Genomic DNA, 22,856 nt, shown 5'->3' with positions numbered 1-22,856 from the left:
TGGGCAGGTAACATCATCAAAGACCCCTCTCACGTTGGACACAACCTGTTTGCACTTCTCCCCTCAGGCAGATGCTAAAGATCTCTGTGCACTAGAACATCTAGACATAAAAACAGTTTTTTCCTCTATGCCTTTCTTAAACAACTCACATATTAATCATTACCTGTGTTCTTTAATTCTGTGTTCTGTAGTTCATTTCCGTAAATCATTCTACATCTTTAATTATTGCCTTTCTCAAGTATTATGTAAATACATATGCATATCGCCATTATTTATCCAGTTCTGTATAAAGTAAAAATGCACAAATCTATACATAAAGCAATATACGGTTCCAGATTCATACACATTATTTATTGCTAAGTCTGGCTAAATGTATTTTTATTTTTGTTCTCATGTCAGATGTGTAGGCTATGTATCCATACATGTACGTATGTATGTAACAGGAGCACATTTAAACAACCACAACAAATACCTCTTTTGTTTAAAAAGTTAAACAAAAAGTTAATTCTGATTCTGATAAAGTTTTTTTTTTTTTTTTTTTGTTCTGCCGTACTCGTGCCAGGGTTAAACTAAAAAGCCTTCAAGCAAACAATGAGGTCCAGAGATTTGCGGTTGTCGGTTTTAAAATCAGGACATGCTGACCCCCGCTATTTATGTCAGGAACTACAGCATAAATGTGAAGAAGGGCCTAAACACATTAGAGAAGCTGCAACTTAAACTCAAAACTGATGTCTGCATATGTATATACCATAAATATCTTTAAAACCTATTGGCATTATGATATAAATTATTCTTATATAATGTGACAGGCTCCATAATATATGGATACTGCCTAAGAGTTGAATGTAAATTCTACCTTTACTGTTATTTTAAAGTGATTTTATGTAACTGAAATTACACCCACACAATTTAAAATATAAACAATTTTATTTACAGTTTCGCCACAACATTTTTCAACATGTAATGGTTAAAAAAATATGAATTATAATTAAAAAATAACCCTAATATCTTATAAAATCCCAAGATTATTTTTAAGTCAAAAACTTTTGACCAAGTAATGTCAAGTTTAACAGTAGCAAAATGATGTAAACTAACAATGTGCAATGATAGGAGACAAAAAAAAGAGTTTTATCAGTCTCTGGACCATTCAGTTCCTGAGGTATTTTAATCCACCTCTTCAATAGTGGGCCCCTGAGCAGTGGCCCCTGATGCTCCACGTGCCTGAGCTCCACAGCCTCCAGCTGGCATACCTCCCTGATACAGTTTAGTGATAACTGGGTTGCAGACCTTCTCCAGCTCCTTCAGCTGATGTTCATACTCCTCCTTATCAGCCAGCTGGTTGTTCTCTAGCCAGATGACGGCCTCGTTACATTTCTCAATAACTTTCTTCTTGTCGTCCTCACTGATCTTTCCTTTCAGGTTCTCATCTTCCACACTGTTCTTCATGTTGAAGGCGTAGGACTCCAGAGAGTTTTTGGCACCGATCTTCTCTCTCTGCAGATCGTCTTCAGCTTTGTATTTGTCCGCGTCCTGCACCATCCTCTCAATCTCCTCTTTACTCAGTCTGCCCTTGTCATTGGTGATGGTGATCTTGTTCTCTTTTCCGGTGCTTTTGTCCACCGCCGACACATTTAGGATTCCGTTGGCGTCGATGTCAAAGGTGACTTCGATCTGCGGGACTCCACGTGGAGCAGGTGGGATTCCTGTCAGCTCAAATTTACCCAGCAGGTTGTTGTCTTTTGTCATGGCCCTCTCTCCCTCGTAGACCTGGATCAGGACACCGGGCTGGTTTTCTGAGTAGGTGCTGAAGGTCTGGGTCTGTTTGGTGGGGATGGTGGTGTTGCGTTTGATGAGGGCCGTCATGACTCCACCTGCGGTTTCAATACCCAGGGACAGAGGAGCCACATCCAGCAGCAGCAGGTCCTGGACGTTTCCAGATGTGTCTCCCATGAGGATGGCCGCTTGGACCGCGGCACCATAAGCCACTGCCTCGTCTGGGTTGATGCTCTTGTTCAAGTCTCTGCCGTTGAAGAAATCCTGCAGAAGCTTCTGGATCTTTGGAATTCTTGTCGATCCTCCGACCAACACAACGTCATGAATCTGAGACTTGTCCATCTTGGCGTCTCTCAGGGCTTTTTCCACAGGCTCCAGTGTTCCTCTGAAGAGGTCTGAGCACATCTCTTCAAAGCGCGCTCTGGTGATGGACGTGTAGAAGTCGATGCCCTCGTACAGTGAGTCGATCTCAATGCTGGCCTGAGAGCTGGACGAGAGGGTCCTCTTGGCTCGCTCACACGCTGTCCTCAGCCTCCTCAGGGCCCTCTTGTTCTGACTGATGTCCTTCTTGTGCTTCCTCTTGAATTCTTCAACAAAGTGATTCACCATGCGGTTGTCAAAGTCCTCTCCGCCCAGATGAGTGTCTCCAGCCGTGGCCTTCACCTCAAAGATGCCATCGTCAATGGTCAGGATGGACACATCAAAGGTGCCTCCTCCCAGGTCAAAGATCAGCACGTTGCGCTCTGAAGCTTTGCCTTTGTCGAGGCCGTAGGCAATGGCTGCAGCTGTGGGCTCGTTGATGATTCTCAGGACATTCAGTCCAGCGATCACTCCAGCATCTTTAGTCGCTTGTCTCTGGGAGTCATTGAAATAGGCAGGAACTGTGATAACTGCATTTGTCACCTTCTGCCCCAAATAAGCTTCAGCAATCTCCTTCATCTTCACCAGGACCATAGAGGAGATCTCTTCGGGATAAAAGGTCTTGTTTTCTCCCTTGTATTCAACTTGAACTTTCGGCTTCCCTCCATCACTGACGACTTGGAAAGACCAGTGCTTCATGTCAGACTGCACAACTGGGTCATCAAACTTTCTACCGATCAGCCTCTTGGCGTCAAACACGGTGTTGTTGGGGTTCATGGCCACCTGGTTTTTAGCTGCATCTCCAATGAGCCTTTCGGTGTCTGTGAAGGCAACATAGCTGGGTGTTGTTCTGTTTCCTTGGTCGTTGGCGATGATCTCCACTTTTCCATGCTGAAACACCCCCACACAGGAGTAGGTGGTGCCCAGGTCAATCCCAATAGCAACTCCTTTTGCAGATGACATCTTTGATTTCTTTTTGTCTACCTGTATTAAATAAGCAAACGAAAAAACAAAATCACTGCAATGTAAAATCACTAATTTTCATCATTGAATTACTGTAATTTTTGCAGTTAAACTAATTGTTTCTATGTAAATATAATTTTTGCATGTTCACACTATATTAATACAATCATATATTATTAATAATACATTATTATTATGTTATTATTATTTTAATAATTACAATAGCAATAATACACTTAAATAGTTGTAGAATTAGTGATTCATTATGCGACTCTTCGTGAAATCGTGAAATAGATATGCATAAGAAAAACATAATTTACAGTAGGCTGAGCGTTTCAAGTCTATGTCATAAGTATTGAAATTCCAATAGAAATAAAAACGAACCGTGGTAGTATTAATTAATTTTCAACTTACCTTGTATGAATTCTGTCCGGCGTAATTGTGGCTCGTTGCTTGGATAGTTCACTTCAGTGTCTCGCTCTTTCCGCAGTAATTCAGACTTCTCCTGAAGTACACAACGAACTGATGGCATCAGCTGTGTTTTATACTGTCCAGGGTTCACTGCTGAAGTTTCTCGAAAGCGCCAGCGAGTTCGACCAATCAAAACGCGGCACAGTAGAACGGCTCCACCCACACAGCTGCGTCATCGCATAGACAGACCGTTCTAGCTGTTTCTGGAGTTTTCTGAGCACAGCACATGAGATCATAAAATTATAATGAATTTCTTCATCTGTAATAGTGTTATCTTTAAACATTAACTTTTATCAACTGTGTTTTAAAAGCAAATAGGCCTACAAAAAGGTTAACATTAGGTTATTTATATGTTACTCAGAAACTTGTTTCAATTGTGTTCGAATATCAAGGCGAAATTAAAGATCGTAGTTGTAAATAAACAATTAACAAATGTTCGCTATTTTTTTCTGTAGGCTATGTGAGTTAAAATCATGGTTTTAATTACATTTTGCAGATAAACGAATGAATCTTGGATTTAAACGAGTAATAAGAGAATCTTTGTCCAGTTAATGAAAAACTGTTAAATGTTTTTCATTGTAATTATTTTTCTTTTCAGTTGAGAAGTACCTTTTACTCATCTGTAAGCCAGTGGGAATAAGCATGTGTTTGATTTGCAATAAAGCAAAAGATGATTCTGGAACACTGGAGACTTTGTTGCAGTCATTCTGCTCTATTGTCAACAGAGGGCTCTGTTACATTCATTATTTTGCAGTTTTCGCCAGACCAGTGGTTCCCAACCTTTTTCAGATCGTGGCCACACAACCAAACACATTTGTTTGCAAGGCCCATTGCAAAAAAAACGTAACTGACCCCACTATTGTTGGGTTAATAACGTAGTACTCAGAAGCTAGATTGTTAACGGTCTTTATTGAACGAACTGGCAATGAACAGAAAATAACTCGGGCTGGCACCGTTTGGCACAACTGCTGTTGTTCTGTAGCAAGATAAATTATTAATATTTATTTTATTTATTTAATTATATATATATATATGAAATGATGTTATTATGTTATGACTTAGACATGTTTACATATATGAACAATATTATTATTTCTTTTAATAGTAATTGGCGGCCTGCAGGTTGAAAACCACTGCTCCAGACTATTTCTATCCCTTCTGATCTGCTTAGCTGTACATAAAACACCTATGTGTGGTTATTATTAAATTACAAATGCACAATTTGTTTAAAGCTATGGGCTGTGAAATTAATCAAATAGCCTTAATATCAAGGTAAAACTTTACAGCCTTCACTAAATGGGTGGACGTTCCCTGTTAAATAATCGGATTAAGACAATGCTGTGCTGGTACTGTTATATTTTGCATGCTAGTGTTAGAAATCTATCCCTTGATGCACCTCTTATGTGTCCTGATGATAAATGTATTACACAAATTAACAGTTTGCCTAAAATTACTAATTGAATTACAGGCTGTGAAATGAAATGCACCAGTGGCATACTAAAACCTGACTGAATAGATGTTTCCTATTAATAACGATTTAATGCATCAACAAACTGTCCTAAAGCTGTATGTTAATAATCTAGATGTAAGTGCAATTATAATTTCAGACTAACAGTAATACATCTGTAAGAAAATGGACCGTAGCCTACTGTAAAATATGAACAACTTTATGGGGACGGGGTCCTCTTTTAATCAATGCGTTAAATTTTACAATACACATACACATTAAGAAAATACGTAAAGATAGGCCTTCTTTCAAAATTTTCACTCCCTGCACATACACATTATGGTTTATATTTTATTATTAACAGGCCTAAATAACTTTCCCCTACAGTAGGTTATAATGTAGTAAGCTACTGTAACTGTATTCAATATTTTGAGGGGTTATCAGTTGCAAAGATGTTGTCTTGTGAAGATTAATCTCCACCCCAAACTAAAATAAGTTTAGAGAACACAAAATGTTTTATCCAATTACAGTTTTAAGTCTGTCTAGCTGTAATTGTAGATAATTGCACTAGCAATATGCTTTCAGTCGACTCGCAGTCATTAATCAAATTAAAAATATCACAAACCGAAACCATAGTTTAGTTATATCTTATAGTTAAAACTAAGCTCTTATATCACTAACTAACTTTTAAATACATGTTCTAGATGCAAATAAAGCATTTTGGGTTAACGTAATGCACGGATCAGACTAAACAGACACAAAAAATATAAATAACTTTGCCATAGTTCATGTAACTGTTAGAAGAGTGTGATCGGGAAAAGACATGTTTTTAAAGTTCATTGTAGTTATCGTACTTTCACAGAAACATTCTGGACTCGTCCATAAACTTCCTCTCAGCTGCTTCAGAGACAGATGACGTGACGCCGCACGCGGCTGTTTGCTGTGTTTTGATTGGTCGGATTCACTGGACGCTTCCAGAAGTGTGTAGAGTTTGAACTGGTGCACGCTCTGGTGTATTTAAAGAGCGAAAGAGCCACCGACGACACTGAGCTGAACAGAAGCCACCTGTAAAGAGAGCAGAAACAGACTGACCTGACTTTCTCCACGAAGAGGTGGAAATTCATCACAGTTAATAATCTACTCTACGGTAAGTCTACATTTATTTTACAGTAGGGAATAAGCTAAATATATTGTGTAATTGATATGATGCATAGAATATGACCTTATATGTAGGTAGTCTAGAGTATCCCTTAAATACACTAGAAACATTTATTCATTTATTGGTCATTTTTCGCAAAAAGAAAAAATAACTATGAACAGATTTTGTTGTTGTCATTATCAGAGCATAATACATATAGATATGTACTAGAAAAGGCTTTTCTTTCACTGTTACTTTGGGAAGTGTCATATTGACTGGAAACAGACAGAAAGTGGCATTTGAATTTTCTTTGCACAATAATTTGTAGCAAGTAAGATTCTGACTGTTCTTTTTTTGTGTTTTACTAGCCCACAGTTACGTCTAATCAAAGATGTCATCTGCAAAAGGAGTTGCTATTGGGATTGACCTGGGCACCACCTACTCCTGTGTGGGGGTGTTTCAGCATGGAAAAGTGGAGATCATCGCCAACGACCAAGGAAACAGAACAACACCCAGCTATGTTGCCTTCACAGACACCGAAAGGCTCATTGGAGATGCAGCTAAAAACCAGGTGGCCATGAACCCCAACAACACCGTGTTTGACGCCAAGAGGCTGATCGGTAGAAAGTTTGATGACCCAGTTGTGCAGTCTGACATGAAGCACTGGTCTTTCCGAGTCGTCAGTGATGGAGGGAAGCCGAAAGTTCAAGTTGAATACAAGGGAGAAAACAAGACCTTTTATCCCGAAGAGATCTCCTCTATGGTCCTGGTGAAGATGAAGGAGATTGCTGAAGCTTATCTGGGGCAGAAGGTGACAAATGCAGTTATCACAGTTCCTGCCTATTTCAATGACTCCCAGAGACAAGCGACTAAAGATGCTGGAGTGATCGCTGGACTGAATGTCCTGAGAATCATCAACGAGCCCACAGCTGCAGCCATTGCCTACGGCCTCAACAAAGGCAAAGCTTCAGAGCGCAACGTGCTGATCTTTGACCTGGGAGGAGGCACCTTTGATGTGTCCATCCTGACCATTGACGATGGCATCTTTGAGGTGAAGGCCACGGCTGGAGACACTCATCTGGGCGGAGAGGACTTTGACAACCGCATGGTGAATCACTTTGTTGAAGAATTCAAGAGGAAGCACAAGAAGGACATCAGTCAGAACAAGAGGGCCCTGAGGAGGCTGAGGACAGCGTGTGAGCGAGCCAAGAGGACCCTCTCGTCCAGCTCTCAGGCCAGCATTGAGATCGACTCACTGTACGAGGGCATCGACTTTTACACGTCCATCACCAGAGCGCGCTTTGAAGAGATGTGCTCAGACCTCTTCAGAGGAACACTGGAGCCTGTGGAAAAAGCCCTGAGAGACGCCAAAATGGACAAGTCTCAGATTCATGACGTTGTGTTGGTCGGAGGATCGACAAGAATTCCAAAGATCCAGAAGCTTCTGCAGGATTTCTTCAACGGCAGAGACTTGAACAAGAGCATCAACCCAGACGAGGCAGTGGCTTATGGTGCTGCGGTCCAAGCGGCCATCCTCATGGGAGACACATCTGGAAACGTCCAGGACCTGCTGCTGCTGGATGTGGCTCCTCTGTCCCTGGGTATTGAAACCGCAGGTGGAGTCATGACGGCCCTCATCAAACGCAACACCACCATCCCCACCAAACAGACCCAGACCTTCAGCACCTACTCAGAAAACCAGCCCGGTGTCCTGATCCAGGTCTACGAGGGAGAGAGGGCCATGACAAAAGACAACAACCTGCTGGGTAAATTTGAGCTGACAGGAATCCCACCTGCTCCACGTGGAGTCCCGCAGATCGAAGTCACCTTTGACATCGACGCCAACGGAATCCTAAATGTGTCGGCAGTGGACAAAAGCACCGGAAAAGAGAACAAGATCACCATCACCAATGACAAGGGCAGACTGAGTAAAGAGGAGATTGAGAGGATGGTGCAGGATGCGGACAAATACAAAGCTGAGGACGATCTGCAGAGAGAGAAGATCGGTGCCAAAAACTCTCTGGAGTCCTACGCCTTCAACATGAAGAACAGTGTGGAAGATGAGAACCTGAAAGGAAAGATCAGTGAGGACGACAAGAAGAAAGTTATTGAGAAATGTAACGAGGCCGTCATCTGGCTAGAGAACAACCAGCTGGCTGATAAGGAGGAGTATGAACATCAGCTGAAGGAGCTGGAGAAGGTCTGCAACCCAGTTATCACTAAACTGTATCAGGGAGGGATGCCAGCTGGAGGCTGTGGAGCTCAGGCACGTGGAGCATCAGGGGCCACTGCTCAGGGGCCCACTATTGAAGAGGTGGATTAAAGTTATGGACTTGTCACTTTGTCTTTCATATCTCACTTAAAAATTTGATCAATTGATGTTTTGTTATTTAACCTTTAACCACAACCTGTTTTGTTATTTAACCACAAACCACTTTAATTTAGTCAATGTGTGTATATACTGTAAAGATGTAAATACAAGTATGTTTGTCTTCTATGGATAATGAACATTGTTAATAAACTTTTTTTTAAATGAAAAACATCAAATGTGTTCTTATTCAGAAGGACTGGTTACAGACTCAAGACAATAACAATGATGAAAACATTAAAATAAGGTTATAGTTTGGCAGAAATCATTTTATGACAGTTATCCTAGTTTAGAGGGACTATAGTGAGTCAATTCATTATACAGTAGTGTAGGTGAGTAGATATTTTACTGGAAAGTGTGACAACATCACGTGACATCAAGCCACAGTCAACATTCATGGTACAAAACCTAACAACACTCTTAAAAATAAAGGTGCTTAAAAGGTTCTTCACAGCGATGCCATAGAAAAAAACATTTTTGGTTCCACAAAGAACCCTCAGTCAAAGTTCTTTAAAGAACCATGTCTTTTTTTACCTTTTGTATTCTGTAGAACCTTCTTTCGCCACAAAGACCCTTTTGTGAAAGGTTCTTCAGATATTAAAGGTTCTTTATGGAACCATTTGGACAAAAAGGTTGGTTCTTCTATGGCATTGTGAAGCACCTTTATTTTTAAGAGTGAAGGGTGACAGCACAGATGTTCAGCTTTGTCAGACTCACCAGAGAAAAGTCTTTAACAAGTCTTAAAATATTTTATATATTGAAGGTCAACACCTTGTGACATTAACTTTCTTTTGTAAAATATTGATTAGCTTTTATCAAAACATTTTCCAAGCAGAATAGGAAAAGGGATTATTTCTATAGGTGTTGCCCCCGACAGTTAGTTTCCACTCACTTATTAATTAAAAATTAGTGTTTTTAATGAAGCTTATACCATGCTTTTATGGCAACAAAAGAGCTTTCCCAATTAAATGATAAATTACCCCATTATAATTTCAAGTAATTTTAAATCATTTCGTAAACATTTCTTCAGTTTAATATTCAGCACAGCTGCTCACATGTACTGTGTGCCAGTTTGAAGTTGCACCTGCTGAAAAAAATGAGTGTGAAATAAGATTGTTTTCACCAAGCTGTCCTTGTGATAGCAGAGAAAACTAAAACACTTGAATCAGAGACACAGCAGTTAGACTGACCACATAACTTCAACCTCAGAGCACCACTGCAGCGCTCGTCTCGTTTGTGTTGTGGACTGTTTGTGTTTTATTGCACAAATGGAGCAGAAAGTTGTTCTCATTACCGGATGTTCTTCAGGGATTGGACTCAGCCTGGCTGTGCATCTCGCATCAAATCTGTCAAAAGCCTACAAAGGTAAATAATGCGACATAAAACAATACATTTGTATTGCTCTTTTTAATTTACTCAGAGTTTATTTTCATGTATGTTTGTCTGAAAAATAGAGTTAACGTTAGTGAAAAGTCTACCTTGTATATTGTTATAATCACTGTATGAATGATTATTAATGTTTAGTCTACGCTACCATGCGGAACCTGGACAAGAAGCAGCGGCTGATGGAGAGTGTGAGAGGACTGCATAAAGACACTATGGCCATACTACAGATGGATGTGACAGACCAGCAGTCTATACTTGATGCTAAAAGAAACATTACAGAGGGCAGAATTGACATATTAGGTAAGAGAAAGGCATTCTGACACTCAAAGGGAAGAGTTTGTTTAAATGTAAGGTTTAAAGCCCAAATGTACCGGCATCCTTGAAATGAACTGCTAAAATATAAACTATGTACTGTATATACACCCCTGTTTTCACCAAAGGGATCAATTATTTCATGAATTCCCTCCCCAACATCTTTGTGTTAGTTTGTAATGCAGGTGTAGGTCTGATGGGTCCTCTAGAAGCCCAATCACTGGACACTATACATGCAGTCCTGGACGTCAATCTGATGGGCACTCTCCGCACCATACAGACCTTCCTTCCAGACATGAAGAGAAAGAGACATGGACGTATCCTTGTGACCGGCAGCATGGGAGGACTCCAGGGTTAGTGGGGGTGGAGGGAGAGACTCAAAGACAGACAGAAAGAAAGTGAGATTTTTCAAACAAACGTGAGGCGAAGCAATTCATTCCAAAAATAATTTTCTTAATCAGTATTTGTCAGTTTATGCTCTATAAAGCCCTATATGAATAAATGTGGCAATGTTCATTGAAAATGAAAAAAGACAAGATTCAATATCCAGTGAATATTATACGTGCACAACTACATTTGCATAAGCAAATAGAACCATTTTGCATATTTAATATTCCACAATGATCTTTTCTTTTCATTTCTAAAGAACACAGAGCCACATTTATTTATATAGTGCTTTATACGACACAGACTGACAAATCGGCTTCCCAGTAATAACAAGGAAAATAAAAGCATAGATGTTGTAGAATTCATCAGTTATAAAGCAAATTCAATGTGATGATATGTGTCAGTGTCACAGAGTTAATGTCATTGTCCAGCTTACAAAACATGTTCAATTTGCAAATGAAACAACTACAAAATAGGTGTAAAATAATTAAAACATTTAAATGTTTACAAAAACACTTATTTTCAGAGAATATCTCTATTAAAGTAAATGTCTTTTTCCTTACACTATTGGCACTTCCCCCCATTTTAAGTTTAAGATTGCATGCAACAAGAAATAAAGTCCAATTTGAATTAATAAATAAATGTGTGTGTGTGTGTGTGTGTGAATGAATGAATGAATGAATAAATAAATGTGTGTGTGTGAATGAATGAATGAATTGATTAATAAATAAATGTTCTTTGTCTGAAACTCAGGACTACCATTCAATGAGGTCTACTGTGCTAGCAAATTTGCTGTAGAGGGTGCTTGTGAGAGCCTGGCTATACTGCTCCAGCACTTCAATATCCAGTGAGATAGAACCATTTTGCTTATTAAATGTTCCAAAATGATCCTCAGATAAATTACTCAGATACCCCTACACTATCCTAAATCCATTACATCTCTCCCATGCTGCAGTGTGAGCCTGATTGAATGCGGACCAGTCAACACTGACTTCCTGATGAACCTGAAGAGGACTGAGCCCAGCGAGGAAGCGCTGGAGGTGGACGCGCACACACGCAGCCTGTATGATCAGTTCCTGCAGCACTGCCAGTCTGTGTTCCAGAATGCAGCTCAGGACACCGACGACATCATACAGGTGCTAATAATTGCTGTAATATTTTTTTTATCTTTTGTTAATAAGGAATCTGTGTTTTTAGAAATGATTTTAATATTGTTTTTACTTTTAAGTAAAATGATCAAATTAGATCCTTGGGGTAACTGTAAAGAATTGGAAAGAAGAGTGATATGTTGTTATAGTGTGAAACTTAGAACATATAAATGACTATTGATATTACTATTATTTATCCATCTACATACAAATGTTGAGATTCAGATGTGTCTATATCTATATTTCTATCTATGTAGAAAATATTGTTATATGTGACCCTGGACCACAAACCACAGGGGAATATTTTTAGCAATTGCCAAAAAAACATTTGTATGGGTCAAATTATAGATTTTTCTTTTATGCCAAAAATCATTAGGATATTAAGTAAAGATAATGTTTCATGAAGATACTCTGTAAATTTTATATCATAAATATATCAGAACTTAATTTTTGATTAGTAATATGCATTACTAAGAATTCATTTGGACAACTTTAAAGTTGATTTTCTCAATATTTAGATTTTTTGATATTCCAGATTTTCAAATAGTTTCAAATATTGTCCAATCCTAACAAACCATACATCAATGCAAAGCTTATTTATTCACCTTTCAGATGATGTATAAATCTAAATTAAGACTGGTTTTGTGGTCCAGGGTCACATATAAGGTATTCTATACTAGACATATGCATGGCCATTTTAGCATGTTCTTGTCTCTATTGGTAGGTGTATATGGAGGCAATTGAGGCCCAGACTCCATTTCTCAGATATTACACTAACAGAGCCCTGCTTCCCATGAGCAGCCTCAAACTCACCTCCATGGATGGCTCTCAGTACATCCGAGCAATGAGCAAACTCATCTTTTCTGCACCCAGTACAGATCCACAGATATGATGCTTTTACATCCTATAAGATTATTTTCATAAGCCCTGTGGTATGAAACACACTATATTTACAATTTCAAAATGCTGACATATTAAGCTTTCGGCTGAAACTAGTACTGCAGTGTTTCTAATGGCACTTTATGCTAGAATCCCTAACATACTCCTATTAACTGTGATATGTACAACACAGAACCAATGAAAATAAAGTCTTTGTGTATTTCGTCTACTAGTCTGTGTTCTTCTGTATTCCTCAGTGTTGAACTCAGTGTAGAATTTCATCTCTGTCTCTCTCGCACAAGACCACCATCAGGGTTTCACATTTTTCTTCATTTGTTTACTAGAACATTGAGGCCAGAGCACACCAAACGTACACGAGGTCATTATTTTGCTCTATTTTGTGTGTGTTTCATTCAAGGACACTGTGAACTGGATCACATGCCAATGTCACCGATGCGATGCCTAGCATATCACAGGTTCACAGATGTCTTACAGTTTCATTCTGGTATTTATAGATCTACAGCCTATATATATATATATATATATATATATATATATATATATATATATATATATATATACACACACACACACAAAGAAATATCTGCTCAACCTAACCTTAGTCAGTTATGTGATCATTTGGAAAAGGTAACAGGAAGTTACCATTCCTTTGCCCTGTTATTTCACACTACAGTAAAGTGCCCAGAAGACAGCAGAGATTGTTCATTGACAGAGTGCAGAAACACACACACATTGACGTAGTAATTTGCGTATTCTGACGGTGTCCGGTCTTAGTTGAGGACTCTGATCAGGGACTATTGAAGAGGATTAGGTCTAACATGAGAGATTTTGGTGAGACAGTCACATAACCAACTTAAGCCACTTAATGCAAGGACCATCCATTGCAATGCATGTGGTTCTAGTTCTTGGGTCTGAATTAAATTAAAAAGTCATAATATATCTAGTTTCAGTAACCAACAGAACACAGTGTACTGTCTTGGCCTTGTAAGAAAAAAACACTATATCTGACACTGTGAAACTGTAACTGGGCCATTTTTGCATCTGTGTTTGTTCTTTACTCTTAAAAATAAAGGTTCCAGAAGTTAATTTTTCGAGTCATGCAAACCCATTTTTGGTTCCCCAAATAACCCTACAGTGAATAGTTCTTAAAAGAAACATATTTTTCTTAGTGTGAGGAATAGACTATTTTAGTAATCTAAAGAACCTTTTTTCCACAATAGGGAACCTTTTGTACAATAGTGAAGGTTCCATGATTGTCAAAGATTCTTAATGGAACCATCATTGCCAATAAAGAACCTTTATAGAACTAGTGTTGAGCATGTCTTAGACATTCAGTAAAGTATTCAAGTGTGTCTTTGTGCACTGATCAAAGCCAAATATTTTAAATGATCAGGTATGTATAGCATTCATTGCTGACATAACTCTTTGTACTGTATCGCATGCAATTGTTGCTGTCTACACTAGGCTGATATATGTGTTTGCCATGTGTACCCCAGCGCCAACTCACCTGAAACTGTGGACTTTGATCTGACTGCGAGAATCCACATTTTCTACATCAACACTGTTCTTGCAACGTCATGGCTGATGCTCCAGTTATTACACAACAGAAATGAGCTGCACTTTGCAGTTCTGTACTGAATGAAAAGTTAACATTTAAGCCCCTCTCTGGCATCACCTTAATTCCAGCAGCCAATCACTGTGGTAACTCACTGACTCTGCCTTATCTGGATTATTCCTGCTCCTCTTTATGGGTTAATGACATGTTTGGTCACAATCACTCATAGAATTCAATTCACACAATAGATTAATAATATATATATATATATATATGTGTGTATGTGTGTGTGTGTATATTTTGTTTTATAATTTAAGGACAAATCAAAAAATAGTGTGGCATGACCTATCATCAGGAAGTAATATTGTTGACTCTCATGACTCTGAAGATCATTGCTTTATTATTATTATTTTTATAAAACAAATATATCAAATTTTGACTTTTTACACATGAAAGCTTATTTATCTCAAATAGAGTAACTCCTCCTTGAACTGCCACCTTAACGTGGTGGAGGGGTTTGAGTACCCGAATGACCCTAGGAGCTATGTTGTCCGGGGCTATATGCCCCTGGTAGGGTCTCCCAAGGCAAACAGGTCCTAGGCGACGGGTCAGACTAAGAGCGGTTCACAAACCCCTTATGAAAAGATTACATAAAAGGACCGTGACGTCGCCCGGTATGGCGCAGCCGGGGCCCCACCCTGGAGCCAGGCCCGGGGTTGGGGCTCGTATGCGAGCGCCTGGTGGCCGGGCCTCCCCCCACGGGGTCCGGCCGGGCTCAGCCCGAAGGAGCGACGTGGGGCCGCCTTCCCGTGGGCTCACCACCTACAGGAGGGACTGTAAGGGGCCGGTGCTTAGAGAATCCCTGGACACGGAAACTAGCTCTAGGGACGTGGAATGTCACCTCACTGGCGGGAAAGGAGCCCGAGATTGTGCGTGAGGTTGAGAGGTTCCGACTAGCGATAGTCGGGATCACCTCTACGCACAGCTTGGGCTCTGGAACCACACTCCTCGAGAGAGGATGGACTCTTCACCACTCTGGAGTTGCCCATGGTGAGAGGCGGCGGGCTGGTGTGGGTCTGCTTATAGCCCCCCAGCTCAGCTGCCATGTGTTGGAGTTTACCCCTGTGAACGAGAGGGTCGCTTCCCTGCGCCTTCGGGTCGGGGATAGGTCTCTCACTGTCGTTTGTGCCTATGGGCCGAACGGCAGTGCAGAGTACCCGGCCTTCTTGGAGTCTCTGGGAGGGGTGCTGGAAAGTGCTCCAACTGGGGACTCCGTCGTTTTACTGGGGGATTTCAACGCCCATGTGGGCAACGACAGTGACACCTGGAGGGGCGTGATTGGGAGGAACGGCCCCCCTGATCTGAACCCGAGTGGTGTTCAGTTATTGGACTTCTGTGCTAGTTACAGCTTGTCCATAACGAACACCATGTTCAAGCATAAGGGTGTCCATCAGTACACGTGGCACCATGACACCCTAGGCCGTAGGTCGATGATCGACTTTGTGGTCGTTTCATCCAACCTCCGGCCGTATGTCTTGGACACTCGGGTGAAGAGAGGGGCGGAGCTGTCAACTGATCACCACCTGGTGGTGAGTTGGATCCGATGGCGGGGGAGGAAGCTGGACAGACTCGGCAGACCCAAACGTACTGTGAGGGTCTGCTGGGAACGTTTGGCAGAGCCTCCTGTCAGAGAGATCTTCAACTCCCACCTCCGGCAGAGCTTCAACCGGATCCCGAGGGAGGCTGGAGATATTGAGTCCGAGTGGACCATGTTCTCCACCTCCATTGTCGAAGCGGCCGCTCGGAGCTGTGGCCGTAAGGTCTCCGGTGCCTGTCGAGGCGGCAATCCCCGAACCCGGTGGTGGACACCGGAAGTAAGGGATGCCGTCAAGCTGAAGAAGGAGTCCTATTGGGCCTGGTTGGCTTGTGGGACTCCTGAGGCAGCTGATAGGTACCGGCAGGCCAAGCAGACAGGAGAGGGAAGCAGTGCCCTACCAATGCTGTTTACAGTAGAGGTGGGGAGCTGTTGACCTCAACTGGGGATGTCGTTGGACGGTGGAAGGAATACTTCGAGGATCTCCTCAATCCCGCTGTCACGTCTTCCATTGAGGAAGCAGAGGCTGAGGGCTCAGATGTGGACTCGTCCATCACCCAAGCTGAAGTCACCGAGGTAGTCAAGAAACTCCTCGGTGGCAAGGCACCCGGGGTGGATGAGATCCGCCCTGAGTACCTCAAGTCTCTGGATGTTGTGGGGCTGTCTTGGCTGACACGCCTCTGCAGCATCGCGTGGCAGTCGGGGACGGTGCCTCTGGGATGGCAGACCGGGGTGGTGGTCCCTCTTTTTAAGAAGGGGGACCGGAGGGTGTGTTCCAACTACAGGGGGATCACACTTCTCAGCCTCCCTGGGAAAGTCTATGCCAGGGTACTGGAGAGGAGAATCCGTCCGATAGTAGAACCTCGGATTCAGGAGGAACAGTGTGGTTTTCGTCCAGGCCGTGGAACACTGGACCAGCTCTATACCCTCTACGGGGTGCTGGAGGGTTCATGGGAGTTTGCCCAACCAGTCCACATGTGCTTTGTGGATTTGGAGAAGGCATTCGACTGTGTCCCTCGCGGCGGCCTGTGGAGGGTGCTCCGGGAGTATGGGGTCCGGGGCGTATTGCCAGCAGTAAGTCAGACTTGTTCCCGGTGCGTGTTGGACTCCGGCAGGGCTGCCCTTTGTCGCCGGTTCTGTTCATGATTTTTATGGACAGAATTTCTAGGCGCAGCCAGGGGCCGGAGGGGGTCAGGTTTGGTGACAACACGATTTCGTCTCTGCTCTTTGCGGATGATGTTGTCGTGTTGGCTTCATCAAGCCAGGACCTTCAGCATGCACTGGGACGGTTTGCAGCTGAGTGTGAAGCGGCTGGGATGAGAATCAGCACCTCCAAATCCGAGGCCATGGTCCTCAGTCGGAAAAGGGTGGCTTGCCCACTTCAGGTTGGTGGAGAGTTCCTGCCTCAAGTGGAGGAGTTTAAGTATCTTGGGGTCTTGTTCACGAGTGAGGGAAGGATGGAACGGGAGATTGACAGACGGATCGGTGCAGCTTCTGCAGTAATGCAGTCGATGTACCGGTCTGTCGTGGTGAAGAAAGAGCTGAGCCGCAAGGCGAAGCTCTCGATTTACCGGTCAATCTACGTTCCTACTCTCACCTATGGTCATGAGCTTTGGGTCATGACCGAAAGGACAAGATCCCGGATACAGGCGGCCGAAATGAGCTTTCTCCGCAGGGTGGCTGGGCGATCCCTTAGAGATAGGGTGAGAAGCTCAGTCACCCGGGAGGAGCTCAGAGTAGAGCCGCTGCTCCTTCACATCGAGAGGGGTCAGCTGAGGTGGCTCGGGCATCTGTTCCGGATGCCTCCTGGACGCCTTCCCGGGAAGGTGTTCCGGGCGCGTCCCACTGGGAGGAGACCCCGGGGAAGACCTAGGACACGCTGGAGAGACTATGTCTCCCGGCTGGCCTGGGAACGCCTCGGTGTCCCCCCAGAAGAGCTGGAGGAAGTGTCTAGGGAGAGGGAAGTCTGGGGTTCTCTGCTTAGACTGCTGCCCTGGCGACCCGGCCCCGGATAAGCGGAAGAAGATGGATGGATGGATGGAGTAACCTTGATAAACTTCTTGATATTCAATACAACTCATGATTTTTTTAATAATAATAATAAATTACATTTAATGCAGTATATGATATCTTTGTACATACGTGTATGTAAATGGTGCAAATGGAGATTTTTTCGGTATATGGATTTTTTTTCCCCTTAAGAAAGGAAAGAAAAGAAAGAATACTCTTTGTGCACAATAAAGCAGTTGTCAGGGACCCCAGCAAACATCCTTGGGGGCCTCAGAGTGACTTAAATGATTTTAAGTTGGCAAATTAGAAATTGCTATTGTCTTTTATTTTTTTTTTTACTATAGTTGAATATATTCAAGTTCTTGTATGTGTGAAAAAATGTAGGCCTAGTTTATTCAGTCTTTCAGCAACTTCCCACCATGTTCTTGGAAAACCTGGATATGAGGTAGCCTAAAAGTAAAAGTGTGATTTAATGGTCTCATAGCCCTACCGGGCCTTGATATATTTATTTTTCCTTCTGCTAAACTCTATAATGGGTAGAAATCCTCATCTTTAAGCCTTGCTCACTAAATCATAAACAACTGAAAAAGTCATTGAGCTTCCTAATATTGTTGTAAACAATGGCGGGGGGCTTGGAATTGAAAAGAATGAGAACCACTGCACACAAGCACATAATTCTCCTTGTCCCAGACAGTGAGTGGCGCGCCAGAGTGAACCCCCTGAAGGTGAATCACTTCACGAGCGCCTGCACCTGTGAGAGCTGCTCAGCTCCGCCCCTCAGACGCGTCACCGCACACTCACGCACAGCTCTGCTCTTAACAGCAGAGCGACTCCACTACCGCGCAGTTCCAGCGGAAGAACACAGCCACTGACACAGTTATCATTGTGCAGGGTTTTTTTCTGAAAAGCTCCAGTGATTTTAAAGCTTCCAATAGCACAAATGGCAAAGAAGGCCACTTCGCTTTTAGTCCGGGCTCTAGAGATGTCAGAAAGACAGTCGTTCGATGTCATGAGGAGAAACTCCAACTGCACCATCAGGTAAAACCGCATCTCTCAGCCTCTAACGATACTAGATATTGATAAACGGATATCTACCAATGAGAGAAAGAGAGAGAGAACGAGAGAGAGATCCCTTCTGTTAATAAATCATTAGTCGAAATAATTAAATTATTTAGGCTGTTAAACCCGAACAAACCACGAAATACGTACTGACTAGTTCAGAAAATGGCTGGATGCTTTTAGTTTCATTTTAATTTAGTTTAACAACTGTATCCTAAATGAATAACGTTACATGCGTCCAGTGTTTATGTGAAATGGTTGCACTGGTGAAAAGCTGCTGAATTGAGCGACTGGGTTGCAGGTATTTGTGAATAGGGTAGGAATGTTGTGACAGTGAAACTGAAAGAGCTGTTGTCAGCGGAGAGTACCGAGAGTGACAGAGCTGTCAAATATCCCCGATGCTATAACGTAAAGTTTTTATCCAGTAAATTATTTTGTATGTAAAAGATTTAAAATATTCTAATTATTTTTTTTTAAAATCCTGATCGGAACGTGTAGCGAGTGCATCATTTGAATAATGATGCTTCTGGCAGTGTGCCATACAGCGGGGAAACGGGTTGACCTGTATCGATCGCCTGCTCTTTACTGTTTACTAGAAAGTACGTCATTTTCCCGGGTTAAACACAGATATTTCTGAAAAAAACACTGCTTCACATAGATGTATTTTTTTTTTTTTTTTTACATCTGTCAACATGCAAGTTGCATTATGCCGCCCATTAGAGACACATGACAAGACTATGACTGTAATATACAGGTATTCTGCTTTTGTCAGTTAATAACAAACTTCTGTTTCTATTTTCTTGTTTTTTAGACATTTGAGCTCATGTGGTATCTTAGCTTTAAGGCGAGTAAGCTTAGGCCTACCTCCTCCTCCAGCATCTTGTCAGATGGTGCCCATCCGGAGCTTCATGAACTTGTCAGCCCCTCTCATAGCACGGAGAATGGAGTACTTAGAGAGCCGAAGCATTGGGTATGCACACACCACTGTTACATGAAAACCATAACATCTTCACCTTAACTACAAGTTAACTCTCATTCAGCAATATCCTTGTTGACACAAGTTGATTTTCCCTCTAGTTACTCACCCGAGCAGATGTACAACATTGTTGCCGGTGTGGACCAGTACCAGAAATTTGTTCCTTGGTGTAAGAAGTCAAAGGTAACGAAGGGGCAGAATGGGGACATGAGAGCTCAGCTTGAAATCGGGTTCCCCCCGATCATCGAACGCTACACCTCTGAGGTCACAGTCATCCCGAACCACCAAGTCCGAGTGAGTCTAAAAAAAACCTATAAATTAGACAACAGTTTCAACTGGGAATGCTAGAGATTATTCTTGTTTTAAAGGTTTTAAAATTCTTGGTTTTTAAGAGTTTTGAACTAGATTCATGTAGATTAAGTGGTACTGATTTGATGTTTGTCCTTAGCCTTCAACGTGTCCTTGCATCATAGGATCAGCTTACATATTGGCCTAGTAAACTGTTAGCGGCTGTCTGTCTGAAGTATGTGCTTGTGTTTCAGGCGGTGTGTACAGACGGGATGCTCTTCAATCACCTTGAGACATTGTGGCGATTTACTCCTGGAGATGCAGACCAGGCCGAATCCTGCAATCTAAAGTTCTTTGTAAGTTGTGCAACTGGCAAATACAGAGACATGCACTTACAGAGACCCGCGCACACTATTACAGTCTACATTCTTCACTTTGACCCTTCTTTTACTCGTGTTCTTCCTCTTTGGTGGGTTAATCCCATAATTCCAGTTCAAAGCAGGCAGATGTATTAGACCAGATTAGTGCTATTTATACCACATGTGAGTTGCCTTTCCGGTTCTGCTTAAATAGCCAGTAACGAAGACAGGCATGTTAACTATTTCTTTGCTGGAGGGAACTTTATGACCTAAATGTCACCACATTAGACATGGTGCGATGGACATCACAGGATGGAGACAGGGATTTGGGAGATTAAAGGACCCATTGATTAAAAAGAATGAAGACTAAAACATGAATGAATGTTAGCATTACAAAGCCCTCAGCAAACCTCAACTGAATTTTAGCATCAAAGCTCATTATTTTAAATCACACAGTACATAAATAAGCTAACCTTTTGGTTAAAATGTTCTAATTTGACCGTTATCTGTGTTTTCCCTCTCTAGGTGTCATTTGAGTTCAAATCTTTGCTCCACTCACAATTAGCGACAGTATTTTTTGATGAGGTGGTCAAACAGATGGTCAACGCTTTCGAGAAGCAAGCAACCAAACTTTATGGCACCGGTGTTGATCAACAGAAGTCTTCACTCAGAAGAGCAACTTAAGAGCAATGTTAAAATGGACACAAGGACTTACTGAACCACAAACACTGTTAAAATGTTCTGGAGAAGAACAGCTCTTTTTTAATCCAGTTTGTTGGATTTTGGACTTTTAATGCCAGCAGAAAGTTTAGCTGGAAACAAATTGAGAAGCCTATTTATTTAAACCAAAACAGATATAATTTATTGTGATGAGTGTATATGTGTATAATTTATATATCATCTTTGGAGTGAACGAGGAAGATGACTGCACTAAAATGTGTTGAGGATGGATGCTTTTTCATATTTATGATGATATATTCTATTATATAATCATATAATGTGATTATATTCACAAAGTTGACCAAAGGGAAACAAAATCATCTCCAAATTATTATTGAGTGCACTTTTTCCAGACTTGTAATAAAACAATATTTTCTTAATACTGTTTTTGTCATGATTTGTCAGAACCACCCAACACTAATCATCCAAACTTCAGTTCTTTTTAAAAAATAATAATAATAAAAAAAAAACTTGGAAAAACAAACCTGAACAAAATTTTAAGCACAGGTAATTTCTAGAGCTGAAACAACGAATCGATTTAATCGATAAAAATCGATTATTAAAATAGTTGTCAACTAATTTAGTCATCGATTCGTATATTTCAAATCTGCGGTGACCAAAGTGTGGCAGTAATGAGCCACCGGAGGTTTTACTCAGCCAGTACAGCAGGAGAAGTAGCGAATAGCCAATAGCTGGCCTCGTTTTATGTCACGTGCTTCCCGAACAGCGTCTCTGCAGCATTTAGCGGGATATTCTGTGATCAGTTTGTAGTTTACCAGTTCAAAATTCAGTCGTGCAGCCTAATTATGACTGAATGAGAGAGGTAAATGTTTAAAGATATTTGAAATGCACTTTTTTTTCTAAGTATTCACTGCTCTTTTTCACACAGCAGGTTTTTTGTGTGTGACTGTCCAATTTTTTTTTCTGGACAACCTTCTGATGGATTTTACTTTAAATTGTGAGTTCCATTCAGGTTTCATGCCACTGGCACTTTATTCGAAGGATTGTTTACAATTTCACAGCAAAAGCTATAAAACTGTTTCCCAGTAAATAATAAAATACAATGCACTGCAATTTTATTCTGTTTTATCCTTATTTTTCGTGAAAATATGTTCTGAAAGATTCCTTAATAAGCTTCGTTCGGGATGTTAAACTACTTTAGGAGCTCTAAGGACTGCCATGGTGAAAACATTATTTTAAATCTCCTTGTGAAATTTGCTAGAGTATGGGTCAGTGTTCTGATTGCAGAAGAGTTCGACAAAGGATTACTAACATAATAAAACAACTCCAGGTATATTTTTGATTAGGATATGACAGTGCAAAATGGTTAAAATCTCTTAAAAATCTATGCTGAAGGATAAAGACCATTTATTAATAATTTACTTGGGGGGGGGAAATGGGAAAAACTAAAATATAAGTACATAAACCGATTAATCGTAAAAATAATCGACAGATTAATCGATTATCAAAATAATCGTTAGTTGCAGCCCTAGTAATTTCTGTAATACGTTAATTTTAAAGCTCTGGTTGTCTTCAAAAAACGTTGCAACACATTCATATATGAAGCACTTTCTTTTCTTTTGAGGGGTGTCCTTTCTTTCTTTCAGGTTATGTCACTTGCTGGTATTTCTTCAGTATCATC

The 22,856-nt window shown here is 41.3% G+C and overlaps 4 protein-coding genes across 4 annotated transcripts; 3 read left to right on the top strand and 1 right to left on the bottom strand.

Moving 5' to 3' along the window:
* Positions 1-1,146: 1,146 nt before the first annotated feature.
* LOC132144094 (heat shock 70 kDa protein) lies at positions 1,147-3,728 on the bottom strand. Its single transcript, XM_059554840.1, has 2 exons — positions 3,511-3,728; positions 1,147-3,117 (listed from the first exon to the last, which is right to left on the bottom strand). The coding sequence occupies exon 2, from the start codon at positions 3,094-3,096 to the stop codon at positions 1,165-1,167; it is 1,932 nt and encodes a 643-aa protein (XP_059410823.1). The 5' UTR covers positions 3,097-3,117; positions 3,511-3,728; the 3' UTR covers positions 1,147-1,164.
* A 2,285-nt stretch (positions 3,729-6,013) lies between these two features.
* LOC132144103 (heat shock 70 kDa protein-like) lies at positions 6,014-8,536 on the top strand. The gene is made up of 2 exons (XM_059554855.1): positions 6,014-6,161; positions 6,521-8,536. The coding sequence occupies exon 2, from the start codon at positions 6,544-6,546 to the stop codon at positions 8,473-8,475; it is 1,932 nt and encodes a 643-aa protein (XP_059410838.1). The 5' UTR covers positions 6,014-6,161; positions 6,521-6,543; the 3' UTR covers positions 8,476-8,536.
* A 1,165-nt stretch (positions 8,537-9,701) lies between these two features.
* On the top strand, positions 9,702-12,857 carry hsd17b1 (hydroxysteroid (17-beta) dehydrogenase 1). Its single transcript, XM_059554866.1, has 6 exons — positions 9,702-9,885; positions 10,045-10,206; positions 10,392-10,571; positions 11,359-11,452; positions 11,561-11,741; positions 12,478-12,857. The coding sequence occupies exons 1-6, from the start codon at positions 9,789-9,791 to the stop codon at positions 12,643-12,645; spliced, it is 882 nt and encodes a 293-aa protein (XP_059410849.1). The 5' UTR covers positions 9,702-9,788; the 3' UTR covers positions 12,646-12,857.
* Positions 12,858-18,652: 5,795 nt separating this feature from the next.
* On the top strand, positions 18,653-21,468 carry LOC132144086 (coenzyme Q-binding protein COQ10 homolog, mitochondrial-like). Its single transcript, XM_059554828.1, has 5 exons — positions 18,653-18,850; positions 19,683-19,841; positions 19,949-20,141; positions 20,390-20,491; positions 21,020-21,468. The coding sequence occupies exons 1-5, from the start codon at positions 18,753-18,755 to the stop codon at positions 21,176-21,178; spliced, it is 711 nt and encodes a 236-aa protein (XP_059410811.1). The 5' UTR covers positions 18,653-18,752; the 3' UTR covers positions 21,179-21,468.
* Positions 21,469-22,856: the final 1,388 nt, after the last annotated feature.

This window comes from Carassius carassius, chromosome 1 (genome assembly GCF_963082965.1).
Source record: "Carassius carassius chromosome 1, fCarCar2.1, whole genome shotgun sequence".
NCBI lineage: Eukaryota > Metazoa > Chordata > Actinopteri > Cypriniformes > Cyprinidae > Carassius > Carassius carassius.
The sequence above is the reverse complement of the archived record's forward strand: the minus strand, read 5'-3'. Positions and strand labels throughout refer to the sequence as shown.

Bases quoted from the DNA above. Each gene is read 5' to 3' on its own strand.
- LOC132144094 (XM_059554840.1), bottom strand. From the start codon at position 3,096: ATGTCATCTGCAAAAGGAGTTGCTATTGGGATTGACCTGGGCACCACC.
- LOC132144103 (XM_059554855.1), top strand. From the start codon at position 6,544: ATGTCATCTGCAAAAGGAGTTGCTATTGGGATTGACCTGGGCACCACC.
- hsd17b1 (XM_059554866.1), top strand. From the start codon at position 9,789: ATGGAGCAGAAAGTTGTTCTCATTACCGGATGTTCTTCAGGGATTGGA. The intron at 10,572-11,358 runs GTTAGTGGGGGT...TCTGAAACTCAG, and splicing joins CAGCATGGGAGGACTCCAGG to GACTACCATTCAATGAGGTC. The intron at 11,742-12,477 runs GTGCTAATAATT...CTCTATTGGTAG, and splicing joins ACACCGACGACATCATACAG to GTGTATATGGAGGCAATTGA.
- LOC132144086 (XM_059554828.1), top strand. From the start codon at position 18,753: ATGGCAAAGAAGGCCACTTCGCTTTTAGTCCGGGCTCTAGAGATGTCA. The intron at 20,142-20,389 runs GTGAGTCTAAAA...CTTGTGTTTCAG, and splicing joins TCCCGAACCACCAAGTCCGA to GCGGTGTGTACAGACGGGAT. The intron at 20,492-21,019 runs GTAAGTTGTGCA...TTCCCTCTCTAG, and splicing joins CCTGCAATCTAAAGTTCTTT to GTGTCATTTGAGTTCAAATC.